Source organism: Bombyx mori, chromosome 7 (assembly GCF_030269925.1).
Source record: "Bombyx mori chromosome 7, ASM3026992v2".
Taxonomy (NCBI): Eukaryota; Metazoa; Arthropoda; class Insecta; order Lepidoptera; family Bombycidae; genus Bombyx; species Bombyx mori.
In genome coordinates, this window is record NC_085113.1 from 6,547,331 (window position 1) to 6,565,373 (window position 18,043).

The 18,043-nt window shown below is 34.3% G+C and overlaps 2 protein-coding genes and 1 long non-coding RNA gene across 4 annotated transcripts; 2 read left to right on the forward strand and 1 right to left on the reverse strand.

The window, feature by feature from the left end:
- The first annotated feature begins 510 nt into the window (after positions 1–510).
- Positions 511–10,565, forward strand: LOC101742517 (coiled-coil domain-containing protein 174). Of its 2 annotated transcripts, XM_038012120.2 has the most exons (7): positions 511–732; positions 2,062–2,258; positions 2,920–3,120; positions 3,764–3,899; positions 8,127–8,271; positions 9,197–9,418; positions 9,742–10,565. In XM_038012120.2, the coding sequence occupies exons 1-7, from the start codon at positions 688–690 to the stop codon at positions 10,536–10,538; spliced, it is 1,743 nt and encodes a 580-aa protein (XP_037868048.1). In that variant the 5' UTR covers positions 511–687; the 3' UTR covers positions 10,539–10,565. The 2 variants fall into 2 exon arrangements, with proteins under 2 accessions (XP_037868048.1, XP_062525364.1); XM_062669380.1 differs by lacking the exon at positions 511–732 and having other exon boundaries at positions 2,202–2,314.
- On the forward strand, positions 3,914–6,067 carry LOC134199152 (uncharacterized). The gene is made up of 2 exons (XR_009973510.1): positions 3,914–5,584; positions 5,895–6,067. It is a non-coding gene; the product is annotated as an uncharacterized LOC134199152 (long non-coding RNA).
- Positions 10,562–16,925, reverse strand: LOC105842364 (uncharacterized). The gene is made up of 3 exons (XM_012694885.4): positions 16,742–16,925; positions 12,357–12,518; positions 10,562–11,508 (listed from the first exon to the last, which is right to left on the reverse strand). The coding sequence occupies exons 1-3, from the start codon at positions 16,821–16,823 to the stop codon at positions 10,772–10,774; spliced, it is 981 nt and encodes a 326-aa protein (XP_012550339.1). The 5' UTR covers positions 16,824–16,925; the 3' UTR covers positions 10,562–10,771.
- Positions 16,926–18,043: the final 1,118 nt, after the last annotated feature.

Below are 18,043 nucleotides of genomic sequence, written 5' to 3' on the forward strand. Positions count from 1 at the left end.
GATAACAAATGCTACGTAAACCAGCATATTGTTTTAGCATCGGCTATGTAAATTATATTAAAATGCTATGTAAATTATATAAAAAATTATTATTAAATGTTTTCCGAATTAGCCTATAATAAAATTTTGCTATCTGGCTTACTTTGATGTTTCAGAGACTCGATACTGACAGAAATGCATTATATAAAATGCCAAATAGTTTAAATAAATTAAGTTTGATTTGTTATTTTAGTTTAGATTTAGGTTTAAATGAGTAAAAATTTCATAAAGCACAATGCTTTGCACCATTTTGCTGTAAGGTTACTTTTTAATTACTTTTCAAATTACTTTTCATCTAACACCTACGGTGCTATTTTTGCTAACCTGACTTAATATCGTCTTCTTAACGTATTAACATGTGACGTCTTAACGCATTTCGTTATTCTTTAATCAAATTATTTTACTTTTAATTCAATACAAATATTTAAAGTTTTGTTCCAAATAATGGAGCGTATGGGCTATATTCCCTTTCCTTATCTAGTGATCGTTTAAGAAAACTGGTCGTCAAACTGATAAACGTCACAATAAAAAAATACAAAATGTCAGAATAAAGTACAATAATAGTGCCTACATATTTTCTTAGCTAAGTGAAAGTAATCAAAATAGTAGATAGGTACCTACTACACATGCAACAGAAAATATTTAAATATGGAAGATCAAGGAGCTAAGAAAATTTTATTTAACAAATCAATGGTTAGTTTTAAAGTAACAGTATTGCATTACAATTTTATGAAATATTTCATAAGTATTTTTTTGTGTGTCTAAGTTTAAATCATTTAAACGCCTTTCTCCAGGTCTTAGATATAAATTTAACATATTCACAGCATTATTGTTATCACGACGATATAGATTACCAAAATTACACATGATTTGGTAGTATTCAAAGATAAAATTTTCTTTTATCATTGTTACATCCAAAGTATACCTCAAATTCCTCAATGTATCAAATATGTTATTCTCTTTGCAATTAGAAACATATTGAATAGCTACAGGAGCTTAAAATAAATATAGTGGTCACTTTTTCATTATAAGAGTTGAAGAGAATATAAAAAGTTTAACCAGCAAATATAAACAAATAATAATAACCGGGAACTACTCACATATGGTCAGATAGCCCCAAATTAGGACTCCATGTATTATGGGAACCAGAGATTGATATGCATACTTATATAGTATTAAAATATTATCATATACATATAAAGATAGTGAAAATAGTAAAAAATCCAGATAAAGGACAAAAATCCTTTTCATTATATTAATACTTCCCTGATGTGGAAATTAAACTGTTGTCCCTTGGAACAACAAGTAAGGATCCTAACTGCTGCACCACAGATTCAGCTCGCTACTAATGTTCTTGTGTAACTAAAATAAATTTAAAACCAAATTATATGACAAGTCTTAATATAATTGAGTTTTTTTTTTATTGCTTAGATGAGTGGACGTGCTCACAACCCACCTAATGTTAAGTGGTTATTGGAGCCCATAGACATTCACAACGTAAATGCCCCACCCACCTTGAGATATAAGTTCTAAGGTCTCAAGTTTAGTTACAACAGCTGCCCCACCCTTCAAACCGAAACGCATTACTGCTTCACGGCAGAAACAGGCAGGGTGGTGGTAACCACCCGTGCGGACTCACAAGAGGTCCTACCACCAGTAATGTTTGTAATCTATATATCTATAAAAATGATTTGCTGTTCGTTAGTCTCGTTAAAACTCACTAACGGCTGGACCGATTTGGCTAATTTTGGTCTTGAGTTATTTGTGGAAGCCCAGAGAAGGTTTAAAAGGTAGATAAATAGAAAAATGCTCGGAATTAAATAAAAATAACAACTTTGTTTTTCTTTTGATGTGCCCCCCGTCGGACGGATTCCTGTTGTTTTTTTAAGTTTATTTTATACAAAAGCTTAGATCTTTTATTTATCGATTGAGGCACTACAAAGTCTGCCGGGTCAACTAGTGAAACATAAAAATTAATAGTACAATATATTAATCCTGTACTATTTGTTTATTTATATGTAGCTATTTAGCCTGAAAGCTGAGCTACTGAGGAAACAAGAAGAGGTTCTTGTGAAGAAGCAAATGCCTCAGCATAAAGCTGAAAATTTCAAACCACCTCCAGTAAAAACTGACAAATCAGAAAAATCAGATAAAAAATCTTTTAAAGAAAACTTGAAAGCTGTCGACGTTGAGGAGTTACAAGCAAGTAGAAAATCAAAGTAATGTTTTGCAAGAGATCACTATTATTTCTGTTAGCCTAAATTCATACATATATGTAAGTGCGATGTGCTTTTGGTCTGTTAAACTTTTGTTTGTTGCTGAAATGGTCAGGATGCTGATCCATGTTCTAATATAAACAATATTAGATTTGTATCTAAGTCTGTGAAGACAACCTAGTCAAACAATGAAAATTGTGTAAACTAAAACATTTTTCTATTGTTGCATAGATGGCTGCACAAATTCACTGCTGGTTTATCTGATCTAGACGATGGGTCAACACAAAACGGCACTCGCTCAAATCGTCTTGTCGGATGCCCCTGATCCACTCTCAGTGCTTTTAGGCTCTTCAAGCACCGGTCACCTCACGTCCGTCGTGCTTGTCGACTACAACGAAAAGTTTGACGAGCGAATTAACCCATAGACACAGCTCACTGAGCTTCTCACTGGATTTTCAAAGTGGGGGCTTCAAATCGGTTGAAGGCAAATTCTGCGAAGCACTACTCTTGCCAGGGTTAGTGTTAGCAAATACTCTTAGGTTGAGGCCCTGAGCAGACCAACCTATCTGCACATGGCTGGAACAGTCTCTCAGACTACCAGTGACTAGGTAGGAAATCAAAATGGCTGGTAGCTCATCCGGTTATTAATTTCTAAACATTTCAGGTTGGCATTGGAGAAAAAAGCTGAGCTTTATGAACATTTAACAGACAATGCTGGCAATTCGCAGCTAGCAGGAAGATTCTTGGTAGATTTCAGTACAAAAAAACAGCAGCAACAAGAATTTACTAAGACTATCGTAGAAAATAAATCTGGAGATGAACAAGTTGTGGCAAATGACAATGATGACAAAGATGAGAATGAGTGGTAAGAAAAGTTGTAATAATATTTGAATAAGGCAAGGTAAATCTCCTGAAACATTACACAGCAGTGCTAAGTCAGGTACCAGAATTTTTATATGAATTTTTATTAGTCACATTACATGGAATTTAAAATCAATGGACTGAAATTAGAATATCTATTTGCAGTATTCTTTGCTATTGCTTAGATGGGTGGAGCAACTCACCGTTCACCTAGTGTTAGGTGGTCATCGGAGCACATAGACATCAATTCCTTTGCTGTGGAAGGTATTCGTGAATAGTTGTTAAGTCCATATTTCATTAGAAAAATTCTATTGTCTATTAAAAAAGGTTACTCAAGATCTCAAGGGTTTTTCGATTGGTACAACATGGCTGAAGTTATTACATTAAAGTTAACATATCCTATAGCTATGTAGTGTAGAGTAGATGCGTGCAGTAGATATCTACTACTACTACTACTATTACTGCAAGGCTAATTGAAATCAATCCAGTACTCTCAATTATATTTGTTTTTTGGTTTCATTGCATATATAGTTATATCATCTAAATAAATCCAAGATTTTCTCAAAATGACTAAGTGAAATAGGAAAAAGAAATAAAAATAATCAAATAGACTTCATATTACAAAGAATCGTTTATGCTTTTTTTAGGGTCGAGTTTACAGATTGTCTCGGTAGAACTAGAAAATGTCATAAATCGGACCTCGAAATGTTTACGACGCGGGATAAAGCACTTAGGAGAACTATGGGTATTGACACAAGCACTGAAGACCATTCCACCAATGAGGTAAGTAATACCTATTAGAAAAATGTTTTTTTTGCTTGATTTCAGATTATTCTATGGAACAGATTAGTTTGAAATCATCATTTGAATGACAAGAAAAGAAATAAATAAATAAAAATCGCCCTCTCTTCGCTACGGAAACTGTAATTTATTACTGATTTCTCCACTATTTAATGGATGTTATTATACATATAAACCTTCCTTTTCAATCACTCTATCTATTAAAAAAAACCGCATCAAATCCGTTGCGTAGTTTTAAAGATTTAAGCATACATAGGGATATAGGGACAGAGAAAGCGACTTTGTTTTAAACTATGTAGTGATTTAAGCGGTTTACGTGAATCGTAGACAAAATTGATAATTATTTTACGGTTAAATTTCGCATTTTATTATTTGGGACGTTTCGAATACTTTACTTGAGTCGTCTATTATCAAAGGTGGCAATCTGTGCATTTGGACAAAAAAATGTTATTGATATGTCAATACAGATTGATTTGAATATAATCGTCTCCTTCAAAGAATACGGTTCAAAACCTGCTTTAAATAAAGGTTAATACTTAACCTGTTATTTATCTAAGATGACGATCAGAAGAGTTTTGTGACTGCCAATGGAATACAAAGTCAATAATTCGTTTTTCTGATTTACCAATAATAATTGTCCAAAAGTCACATTGCCGGCTTTGATAATAGTCGACTCACTTACAGGTTTTTAATTGATTCCGATCCGGTGGTAGATTCTGTGAAGCACTGACCTTGCTAGAGCTAGTGTTAGCAAATTGTCTCAGGTTGAGTCCGTGAGCTCACCTATCCGTCCGCGAGTAGCTGGAATAGTCCCTTAAACTCCCAGCGAATACTTAGGGAAAAAAGTACAGGTTTTAATGATCGAAAATAATAAAAACAAAATAAACGACAGATTAAACCGTAAAAATTTAAATTTCATTATATAATAAAGCAATATCACGAATACTTAACGTGACCATACGTCCCGCTTTGGGCGAGATTGTCACGCTTTCAGGCTGTCCGTCCCGTTGTCCCCAACGAGAACAAAAATGTCCTGCTTTCATTTATCTGTTGTGCATGTGTTTATTAGAAACTTATCGAATACTTATTTATCCCAAATCCTTATTGTACCTATTACAAAATACATACTAAAGTAACAGTAACTCTAATTTGCTGTAGAAAAGTTTTTTTTTTTTTTTAAGGGCAAGTTTGTGTAAGAATTAAGATGTCAGTGAGGGTAGGATACCATAATAAATCTGTACCTCAGAGGTAAACAATAGTAACTCCACATTTTGTCGAAATTAAGTTTTTTATACCATTAAAATCGCAAGAACCAGTTCTACATAATGGTATAAAGCATTAAATCCTACGTTGCCTATGAAAAGAGATATACAATGGTATATAACATTAATTGCACAAATATTAACAGGGTATAGGATCTCAAATGATGTTGATATTTTTTGCCTCTAACCACAGCGCGACGTTAATGCTGTTCATTGGATATAATGTTCTATACCTCTTAAAAAACGCGGGGGCGCTCGCGATACACGTGAAACTGTCGTTGCTTTGAGCGTATAAAATAACGCAATTAATTGTATAAAAGTGTAAAAATAATATGTTTTCACGTGGAAAATTACTATGTAATCTTGCAAATGCCGGAGAACAGTGTAATGCAACTCCTGAATATAGTAAGTGCTCTTATTATTACTTCCATTATCATGAACATACTGGGTAAATAATAGAAATGTAAACAAGTGGTAATTGCATGCTTGTCGTATAAGTGGCGAGTGGCTGAGTGGCGAGCTTTCTCTCATATTGCCCGTTATTCTTTTCTTCGAACAAATTTTAATCCAACCCATGATAGTGCTCAGTAGTTGTTAATGCCTCTCGCCGACCTTCTGAGACTGACCGGGCTGAACGTTGTTTATTTTCAGTGGTCGATCCGAACGAATGCTTCAGTGATGACTACTTATACAATTTTGTATTGTTGTTTTCTAGAGCCCCGGAGAAAGCAGCAACATGTACCTGAATGCCACGATTCACCCAAAATGTTATCGCCAAGGCCTTACAAAGACCTTGATGTGCATTTGGATCCATCATAAGAACTACATACAGATAATTTTGATACAAAATCATCCCCCTTCGCTTTATTTACTGATATCTCAAACAAACATGAAAAAGATATAGAACAGAGAACAGAGAACCTCACGGAGAAAATCTGCATATCCTGGAATGGAATTCCGCCGAAAGTAGATTTGCAAGACTTTGCCTAGAGCTTAACGTACTTTTAGCTCCATCTCAAGAAAAGTGTACGATCGGTGTTGCTAATGATAATGGATTCCAACTGTCAACCACTGTTTTGCTTACTGATATTTCTAAAAATTTCGTACCATCTACAAACTTTCAACACAAAGGTACAGTTAAGTTTATGAGCTGAAGATTTTTCACCATTAGATGAAGAATATATACCAGACACCGATGTAGACGCTACAAAGTGCGAGTATGTTGGAAACAGGCAGGTAACTATACCAGAAACAAATAACTCATCCATCGAAGATGTAGAAAATATGATAGAAAACAGAGAAACCCAATTACTCAATCAATCAGTTAATTCCTTTAAATCCTTTCCTTCCGTTAATTCCTTTAAATCCGTTAAATCCTTTTAGCGTCTGCACTATACGCTAAAAGGATTTGACAAAGTTGAAGCGAAAGAAAGCCATGGTGCCAAAAAAATTCTAACTGTAGATCTCCAATGATGTTTACCAACACTCTATTTGACTATAGCCAAAGTTTCTATTACAGAAAGCTGTGGACGTTTAACTTTACGATTATGGACTCAGTTCCAAAAGATAACTGGTGTTTTATGTGGGACGAAACCGTGGCGGGTTGAGGTGGAAATGAAATGGCATCAGGAATAGTTAATGTTTTTAACGATAGAGCGTTGAAAGAAGTAATCTTATGGAGCGACAATTGTGCGGGGCAGAATAAGAATGTATACTTGATGGTGGCTTAGGTACTTCTGGATATTGACTCAAAAAGAGCATTTGTAAATAATAAACCACAAGTATTTACTAAAAGGACACACTTGGAAGTGGATGTGATCAACTCAATAATAGAACGAGAAAAGAAAAAGATCCAAGAGTTTCCCATTGTTACTCCCTGGCACTGGCAGTAGTTTATTAAGAGCTGTTCAAGAAATAATAAAAGTAAAATGATTAATATGGAAATCGATCACTTTAAGGATTTTTCTGCTTTTTGTGAAGGATCATTAACTCCTTTTGTTCACAGAAAAAATCGAATGCAGGAGAAACTGTGCCTTAATCAGCTATAGTGTGGATGCAGTTCCAAAAAAATTAGATGGGTTAATTTGACCAGGAAACATTCTAACAAGTCAGTTTTATTAGAAACAAACGAAGAGCATGTTCGATGTCCGCGACGAAACCTATTGGAGAAACTCTAAAACCCATTTCAGGACTGAAATACAACGACTTACAAAAATCGTTGCAGTGGATTCCATCTGTTTCATAAATATTAAAATAATCTTCCATGAGCGGAAGTTCCTGACTTGCCTGAAGCCTGCGAGTGAGCTATTAGTCTCCTATAAATAATCAGATAAATAAATATTTCAATTTCTTAGCACAGACTTATTATTTTTATTATATAAAATAAATCCTCCTGTCTCCCTCGACCCCTTCAAAATTACTTACACATACATTTGGATTACCTTATAATATTGTATACCTCTAAGAAATACATTTTTTTTAAAGGTATATAGCCTCAAGTCCATAAAAAAAGATAATAGATAGATTTATCGTAATTATGAAGTATTTCATGATACTTCCCTCTATTTATTATAAAAAATACAGCTAAGTTAATTACTCTGCCTCTATTATAACTCTCTCAAAATTACATTCAAAATTTCTCTACGCGCATTTTTGCCTCTCCTGTAAAATTTGACTTTAGGCTCTTAATGTTGTATGCCTCTGAGGTACAGAAATTATTTCAAGTAATTTTTTAAACCATTTTTTTTTATTTTGCACTTAAATATTACATCTTACCCCGTCATACCCTATATATGTACATATTTATTTATATACGAAATTCCGTAGGCGTCCCGCTTTGACACGAAAAAAAAGGTCACGTTGTGAATACTAGATAATTATACTGTTGTATTGATCTTCCAAAACAGTATTTGTAGATAATTGTAAACACAATGTCGATTATTGACAGGATACAAATCAGTCAACAGAGAAACCGTATTTGGTACAGAAGACTAATGATTACCTTCAATCGCTTCGAAGAAAATGGGAAGAGAAAGAAAAGGATCTTCTTCAGAAAGACAAAGACATCCATTATCAGGATTTGTTGTTTGATGGTAAGTATACTTTGTCCAGTATACTACTAAATTTATCAATTTCAATAAATTAGTTTACAATTCTTATGATAGGCTTAATTTGTCTTCATACGAGGTTTAATATTATATTATAGTGTTTAATGGGGATTGATGCTGTAATGGCACATAGTAAGTAAGCATGTTAGACTCGGTCAGCATAAACTATAAGAAGGAATCTGCTAGTAGTTGTACTTTTAAGTGTTAGGTTTTACAGTAATTACGTGGTAGCCAGTGCAAGAACAACACAGACTCGTCCTGGCAGTAAAAGCTCTGTACCAGCTGCGATCCTTCCATCCAATGAGAAAACAACGACATAAGAACTAAAAATGTTGTTTTACTTATTTATTGCTTAGATGGATAGACGAGCTACAGCCCACCTGCTGTTAAGTGGTTACTGGAGCCCATAGACATCTATAACGTAAATGCGCCACCCACCTCGAGATATAAATTCTAAGGTCTCAGTATAGTTACAACGGCTACCCCACTCTTCGAACCGAAACGCATTACTGCTTCACAGCGGAAATAGGCGGGGTGGTAGTACCTACTCGTGCTGACTCCCAAGGGGTCCTACCACCAGTAAAGATTAAATATCAAAAAGGAATCAGTCGGCGATGTCGCCTTCTGACTCAGCTTTCGGCTGTCCCGTACCATTTTCAAGGGAAATCGCCTCCTACGAACTTCTGCGCTCGGCTGACACCAAAGTTGGGATGTGGTTCGAATTGGTAGCGCAGGTCTCATAAGTACTCATACTTGGCATCAATCGTCTCCGCTTCTAGATGCCATCGTGGGCACACCTAGTTCAAGATGAGTGGCGGCATTGACGCTGCGATATCTACCGAACTTACTATTAAACCAAAAAAAACCTACTATTTTAAATGTCTGTAAAATTTCTGAATTTTATTTACAGAGGCAAGAATACACGGCGTCGGTTATTACTCGTTCAGTACTGATGAGACTGAGCGTCGTAAACAGATGGAAGAGTTGACGAAACGTCGCCAGGACACGTTGAAGAAACAAGAAGAAGCTGAGGAAATGAGGAAAAAGCGTGACGAGCTGATGGCTGCCAGGGTCGCCGCCGCCAGGGCCAGGCAGCGAGCGCGCGCTGGTCTGCCGCCCGAACCGCCACAAGGTCTGGATCTTTCGTATTCTAGATTCTTCTTCATATTGTACATTGTAGATTCTTCATATTGTAGATTCTTCATTTATTACCTTCTACTAATAGTTAGTTAAACAGACATTGTAGACTAGCTGACCCGGCAGATTTCGTAGTGCCTCAATCGATAAATAAAAGACCTAAGCTTTTGTATAAAATAAATTTAAAACAAACAAAAGGAATTCGTCCGACGGAAAAGCACCCATCAGAGGAAAAACAAAATTGTTTTTCACTTTAATAATAAAATATACTGAACAATTCGATAGCTAATACAAACACAGTAAACTTTATCATTTCAGAAAACCAAAAGGATTTCTCCGCTTGTCTTCTTGAATTGCTAACGCGGCAAAGGAATGAAGTAGAAGAAAAAGCTAAAGCCGAGGAAAATAAAATAAAAGAAGAACAAGAAAAAGAAAGGCAAAAGCTAAGGGAAGCTTACATTCGTGAGTGGGACTTGGGAAAGGAAGGTGTCGAAGATAAAGTCAAGAAGTTTCGCGAAATGACTCAAGAAGAATATGTTGAACAGCAAAGGAACAAGAGAATAAATGAATTCGCTCCGCCTCAGATATCTGAGAAGAAATCAAGTTTTGTTTTCGATAGTAAAGGACGAAAAGTTAATTCAGAAGAACCAGCTACGCAAAATAAAACTTGGTCTGACGTGAGACCTAAAATTAATACACCGCCTCCACCTCATATTGGGGAAATAAGTTTGGATGAATCGTCATCTCAAACATTTATAGAGGAAAGCAATTCAATGAAACGAAAAGGCTTATATTTCTCAAGTAAAGAAACAAGATTCAATTACAGGAACTTCGTTCCGCAGCAAGATCTAACGCCTATAGTTAACGAATTAAGTGATGATGAATCAAACAATGCCTTAGAGACCAAAAATACAGGAAATGTCCCAAGCCATTCTGAAATAGCTCCTCCTGCTACATATGAGTATTATGGACCCGTTAATAAAAAGCGAATTATCGAGAGACCATTTAAATCGGACATTAGAGAAGCATACGCCCAGGGAAGTAAATATTTAGAAGCGTCTAATAGTAACCGAGAGTCGAATATACCTAAACAGTACGATTTTATGTTTAACTAAGGGAGGTTAATAAATAACTAGTAGATATTTGTGTGTTTTATTTTGTGCTAATATGAAGCGAATCTACATTTGTCAATAACTAATAGCTATTCTAATATCACATTGAATAGTTTAATCGCGTATAATCTATCTTGAACACTAATAGTGATGTTATTATTTTAAAGCCAACAACGAGATCAAGTCTACAACATGATATATTTTAATTATGCATTTCACAATTAAATATTTGAAAATTACAAATGAAAATGCAGCATTAAGCCCGCAATCGGCGTAAGCATAATAGGTTTGATATGTGTTGCAGTATTATTCTTGCTCACTTGTTTATTTGAGGTAGTTGGTTCAGCTGCACTTATGTTTTCCATTTTAGTCTCTTGCCGGTTTTGCATAGTCGTTTCTATAGATGCTTCAGTGGTTTTCTCTACGGGATTAGCATTTTCTTGAAGCACTGGGACGGTTGGTAATTTATCATTCCCATTTGGTTCTTGTTTGTCAATCGAGCTGCTAGGTTGCGTTGTATCACTAGGTTCTGCAGTTGAAGCTGGTGCCGAGCTTTCGATTTGAACTTCACTGTCCACCATCATTGTGCTGGATTTTTCAACTTTGATTGCTTCGCCTATATCACTTTCATCAATAATTGCATCGTTGTCTCTTTTTAAGCTTTCTGGTTTACCGATGGTCGAAGGTACGTCGAATTGATCGTTAATGTCAGTTGTGTTCTGAGTTGCATTTAGGTTGTTGATTTGAAACTTTCTACTGGTAATGAAGTTTTCCGATATAAGATGTCTCTTTGGGCGTGATGCAACATGCCTTCGCAATTCGGTGAAAGCTTCTATTTCTCTTTCGGTATTACGTCCGTTGCAAAGATCTCCTCTGCATGGACAAATCGTACGCCAAGTTCGTGTTGAATTGCAAAACACCGTATAGCATTCAGTCTTGTAAAGTTTCACGCACAGTCTCGATTCCGTGAAAGCTATAAAATAGAAAATCAAAATTTAATGTTATAGGTATCTAATTTACTAATTTCTTCGGCTTTCGCGATATTTATAGCTTATTCTCGAATTTTTTGGTCTGTAAAATATTATAAGTATAAAATGTAAAACTGTAAGGTATACAAAAAAAAAAACGCGAAATTAATCCGTAAAAGTATTTTAAAATAAATATGAAATTTTATAGTGATTTATCCGGTATTCAGTTCAGGTATATGTGGCTTTTCCCAAGTCACGTATGTCAAAAGGACCACAATAAAAAGAAGAAAATAATAATGCAATATTATCTGGAATGGGATGGATAAATGTCGAAAGGTTAAGGCGTAACCTTGATTTTATATAGAGCTGTGGGGAATATTGGAAGCTTGTAGCCAATATAGCCGATATTGAGTTACCTTGAGTGCATGTATTTTCCATATAAATATATAATATTTAGATTATGGTTGAAGGAACTCGAGGCCGCTAAAAACATGTAGGAACAAAAATATGTAAAAAGCGACAATACTGCTGGTGAAAATAAAAATCGGTCTGTGTGCTTAGTGCGAGTTTTTAACGTTCTCGATATCGTAAAAGTTATTCCAATTTTGTATGCAGTTGGAACAGCGCCCCTAGCGGCAAACGTACGCAAACGATCCCATTCCATACAAATACGAGCTAACTTTTACGCTATCGAGGACGTTAAAAAACTCGCACTAAGCACACTGGTAGTAGTCTGCCGGCGGTGAACTTTGATAATTAGGACTAGTTAAAACTACTTTTTATTAGATCCGACAGTCAAATTTATGGGTGGCCTAATTAAATAATTTATAATATGCAGCCCATTTCAACTTACGTGGCACCATAGCGACCACAGCACAATGTTTATAACCCTCATCACAAGACGTTTCGTAGAGATCGCTGACATTACACGGTGGAGCACGGTTGCTTCGGTGGACCTGCTCGGCTAATGGGCCACACCAATAACATTTCCGAGGCTCATTCCCTAAAACTAGACCTGCAAAATGATAAAAACCTCAGCTCTAATACTTTTAAGTCAACAGACCCTCCGTCCTCCGTCTGTTTTATAGTATTAATTGATATGTAATTGTAAGATAACAAAACTTCCAAAATAAATTTATTTCCCATAACTAAAAATCATTTGTGTAATTATTGTTTTTCTTATCACATAGTGCGTTCGATATGTTGATAACTGCACCAATTAGGCGCCACACACAAGGAATTGAAACATATCTAATTTAACCGCCATTTTGAACAAGTTATTAAAGTAATTTGAACTCTTTACTTATTCACCGAGTTCAGTGTAGTACAACGAATAACAACTATATTGATTCTTTATTTTCAATGCAACACTGGTATCCACTGGTAAATTATAGGAGTGTACTTTGTATCTAATGTAATGATATGCAACAACAAATATTCTTATTTTTTGGCAAGTGCCGTATGTTCTGAATTAGCTTTAAAAATTATTTGTAATAGTTAAAGATAGATATAAGGAAGTGTGGGTGCATTACAGTGACATTATCTAGTTAGCTGTCACATTGTAATGATAGTGACCTTTTTTATTTGGCATAAGCATACCCCCACAGCCATAGTTAAATAGTTTCTAAGTTCCGTAGCTACCTATATATAAATGAATAAAAGTGTTTGATAAATAATAATCTTTTATTGATGACGTTTGTAAATCGATGTTTTCTTTTTATGATAATATTTTGTGCTGCTAATTGGTTTTCGAAGCCCATAGAACTCTCAACGTGGATGCCATCACCGACCTTGAGATATGGGACTTAATATTCAATTAGTTTAACGACTGTTTCGTGTCTATGTTAATATCTGAGGGTGTACTGTGATGTCTATTGGTTCCGGTAATCGTTCAAAACGGTACACGATCCCTTGGCAAAGCCAAAAAAAATACCGATCAATAATAGAGTATTTCTTATGAATTGGGAGATATCATAGGAAAACTACTAACTAATTCATCGAGCAATGAGCGAGGTGGCTAGTGCATAATCATTTATTCACACTGCAGTCTACCCCGCCTGCTCAGTGTTGATTACTGCGCAAGGTTGCTTGAAATATTTGCCGAACCATATTTATTTTTCTAATATCTTTCTCAAAGAATTACCTGTTTTTTATTTGATGAAGAAGTGAGCAAAGGATGTATAGAAGTAAGAACTTATGAGTGAAGAATAAATGCAGTTGATTCGAAATAGCGTTTTTTATCTATCAATAAGTGTTTACGCCCAAAGGTTTCTTTTTTGCTGTCCGAAATAAAAAATACTGTGGTATACAATCTATAATATTATAGGTAGCATTCCAATTTACAGATGGTGTATACACGATTGAAGTTTTTTATCCCTGGTAGAGCGTGAAGTGGACGTACATAATGCAATAAAAATTAAAGGACTAGGAGGACTTTTAAATTAATAATATCTTTTACCGAGCGGAGTTATTACTCAGTAAATAGATAGATATTCCTCTTGTTCTTCTTCTTGGGGACTTGGTTATTTATAGCAAGTTAATCTTTTGGATGTCTTTTAGCGGGATTCAGCCGGATTTTCCTATACAGTAGCCTTGACCTCTATTTATTTGATTATCTACAAACTGTGAAGTGACATACTGTGAAGCGAACAGAAAGACAGTGCGGAGAAATAATTAAATGTATAACAATAAAAACGATTTTTAGAGAACGTCGCGTAGCGTCGTGGCATTTGTATTAATTTTAAAAGTACATACGTCTATGGCATATAGAAATTTACTAAAGTCAATGCGAGCTCATTTTGTATATATTTAATGTTGAAAAATCCCCAAACAAATTAATGAGTTTTTTTTTTTAAAGAACATATAGAGTTATTGCGTCGTCTAAATTTAACTTATGATATTAATTGTAGTTCTATTAAAGTTGTCCCTTTATAATTTGTTTGGGAGTTTTACATATGCTTCGAAGGCTGATACTTATTTCATGAATACTTTAAAGTCCCAGTGGCATGGAAAGTGTATTATGTAACTTAAATTACTTTAAATAAGATGGTTTTACATTTTCGATGATGGACAATGTAATTTGTAAATTGTGTTTGTTTGAATTATAGAAAATTCGAGAAAGTTAAAAATATATTTAAATTAAAAACATAAACATCATAACATGACAATGATAGAAGCAAGAAATCAAATACATATTAAAAAATACTGTTCGCACAACAACAACAAACATTTAACCACTATCAAGTTTTAATAATGGCAATTTTTTTTTGTTAATAATATTTCAAGAAGTATTTACTATTTCCAATTGTTTTACTGATAGATAAAGCTCACTATTAGGTCAAAACGATTGAAAAATACAAGAGAAAAAGGGACTAACTGTAATTTTTAATTGTCCGATTATCATGAAATGGTTATTTATTACGAAATAAATCGTATAACGACCTAATAATCTGTTTCATAAAAAAAGATAGCTTAAAAATAACGCTTTTGTAGGTAGCTGTACGAAAAAGTAGAAAATACTTTTCTATAAGTTGAAAAAAAATAAGACGGCTTATAAAAAAAAAACCTAAAAATATGTTTGTGGAGTGTTAGATATCAATTATTGTGTATATTTTATTGACATATATATATAGGTAAAGCAAAATCCATTATAAATCTTAAAAGCGCTATAAGTACGCTTTTCTTTGTATGTTAAATTAATTTCATATATACAATACCTATAGTAATTTCTTAAATTCATTAGATGAAGAAAATAATGAGAGCGATACAGAAGGGTGGTTCCATCAACATTGAGGAATAAGACGCAAAGAGGAAGTCTTCATATATTTTCGACTAAGTATTTAAAATATTTGTAAATTAATATACTATTCAATTTTATTAATACTAAAACTGACCAAGAGCTACTAAACAAACCAGAAAATCGGTTGGCAAACAGAGAAAATGACGATGCGGAACTGTTTTGTCTTTATCCACTTATGGTCAACTCACCGTATGATTCTGTAGATATTATATTGTTTTATACATATATATTGCCCCAAGGAGATTTAGAAAGTGGTAGATATGAGTCGACTATTATCAAAGCCGGCAATGTGACTTTTGGACAATTATTGATAAATCAGAAAAACGAATTATTGACTTTGTATTCCATTGGCAGTCACATAACTCTTCTGAACGACATCTTAGGTAAATAGCAGGTTAAGTATTAACCTTTATTTAATGCAGGTTTTGAACCGTATTCTTTGAAGGAGACGATTATATTCAAATCAATCTGTATTGACATATCAATAACATTTATTTGTCCAAATGCACAGATTGCCACCTTTGATAATAGACGACTCATATATCTGATCGATTTCGTAATAGTGATTTCAATTTACACGACAAATCCCGAACAAGACGCCCTTCGGGAATTCATAATGACTTTGTCCGAGTTTTAACAAATATCTAGGGCAAAATGTCAACAATTCACTAGAATAGATATTTGAATCCATTTTGATCCACTTCGACGATTTAATTTGCTATCGCTAAGTGGGATGAAAAAGTAAATTAAATCATTCAAGAAAAAAAAAATTTAAATCTATCATGATTTATTTTTCAAATGGTCGATATTTTTTCATATATGCCATCGAACTTACATTGGGTGTACATAAGCCCTATCAAACTATCTACTGCTCTTCGAGATTTTTAAAGAAAGAATAAATAAGTAAATATTGTTTATTTGTTTGCGTTAGATCATTAATAACAGAATTCGATCCGTGTCAATTGTATACGACTAATAATAAGAATATTTAATAGTTTTAACAACTTTGAGTTCAAGTAATTTGAATTTGTAACAACTCTTATACTTTTAGATAAAGCTCACATCGCTTTTTATTCTGATAACAATGCAAATTTAAAGTTCTTGTCTCGTTTAAAATTAGGTAATTTTTTATTAGAGGCCAATACCAAAACAAAAATTAAGAGTATAATCGATGAAATCGGCTTAGAATGTCCCCATTTAATGTTGTTTAATATTGCAATCTTAAGTAGTTGGATTAAGGCTGCATTGTGTATACAGATTTTATAGGAAGTAAACATTTACATATTTCTACTTGACACGAATACACTACATAAAAATAAATCACAAAATTAACCACAAATGAAAAATAATATTATATTTGTTGAAATCAAGGAAGTTGGACAGCACATTTATTAGAAGTGATTGGATTTTTCGCAACTTCAATTTTGTAAAAGACTTACCATTCAACGAAATCAAAGTTGCAGTTAAGACGAGAAATCCTGACATACGCCAGAATTTTACACCGAACATTTTCTTTTCCATATAATTTCAAAAATTGTTCTACAAAATTATTCTATGTTTTAAAAGATTTTACACACGCTACGCTTTGGTGTCTACGCCCCAACTACATTTACGGCAACTCGTAGCTCCTTCCACCGTAGTCCCTACGTCATACAGTTTACACATTCATGACAATTACTCATATCAGACGTGACATGTCCCACTTAGGAAAGAGTGACACACACATGTTTATTTTTGAAATATGTATGTTAGTAACGATAATGCTAAATTTTACCAGCAATGTAATTTTCAATGCAATGAAAGTGATTTAAAATTATGTATTTGCATATAAAAATGAGTCCTGCAGACGAGGAGAGTCTTCAGCTGACGGCAGTGGCTTAACTGTATCCTTTGATTTTGTGGTGTCCACTGGCGATGGTGACTATTACCAAGAGGTTTTTTTTTTATTGCTTAGATGGGTGGACGAGTTCACAGCCCACCTAGTGTTAAGTGGTTACTAGAACCCATAGACATCTACAACGTAAGTGCGCCACCCACCTTGAGATATAAGTTCTAAGGTCTCATGTATAGTTACAACGGCTGCCCTGCCCTTCAAACCGAAACGCATTACTGCTTTTCGGCAGAAATAGGCAGGGTGGTGGTACCTACCCGTACGGACTCACAAGAGGTCCTACCACCAGTAAATAATTGGTAGGTCTTATGATCGTCTGTCGCAATGGCATTAAATTTTAAAAGAAAAGACACTAAAAACTCAAATTCGTTCGTTCAGATCATGTCATATTAAAAGCATTTACATTTATAATATCGATAAAATGCACAAGTTGTTTCAGTTATATTTATTGAAGTTTTAGAAAGAACGGTTAACGTTAACTCTAAGTTTAGACGAGAGCGGAAAAGGGTTCGATAAATCCAAAAAGGTAAATTATGGCCAACAGAGGATAAAAGTTGGTACCTCGTTGATAATTCCTTTAGATATATTTTTTTCGTAACTGAACTTTGATCGATCTATATTTAGAAAACGTATATCCGTATAGTACTCGCGAACCGACTGATCTACGTCGTAGCTGAGAAGTACGTATTTCAATCGACTCGTATTTTGAATTTTGTGATGTGATTTAGGAAAGTGGTATTGTACAGAGCTATTACGTTTCGATGTTATACTTCACGTGGTTCTATTTTTTTTTATTTAGACGTGTGGACGAACTCACAGCCCACCTGGTGTTAAGTGGTTACTGGAGCTT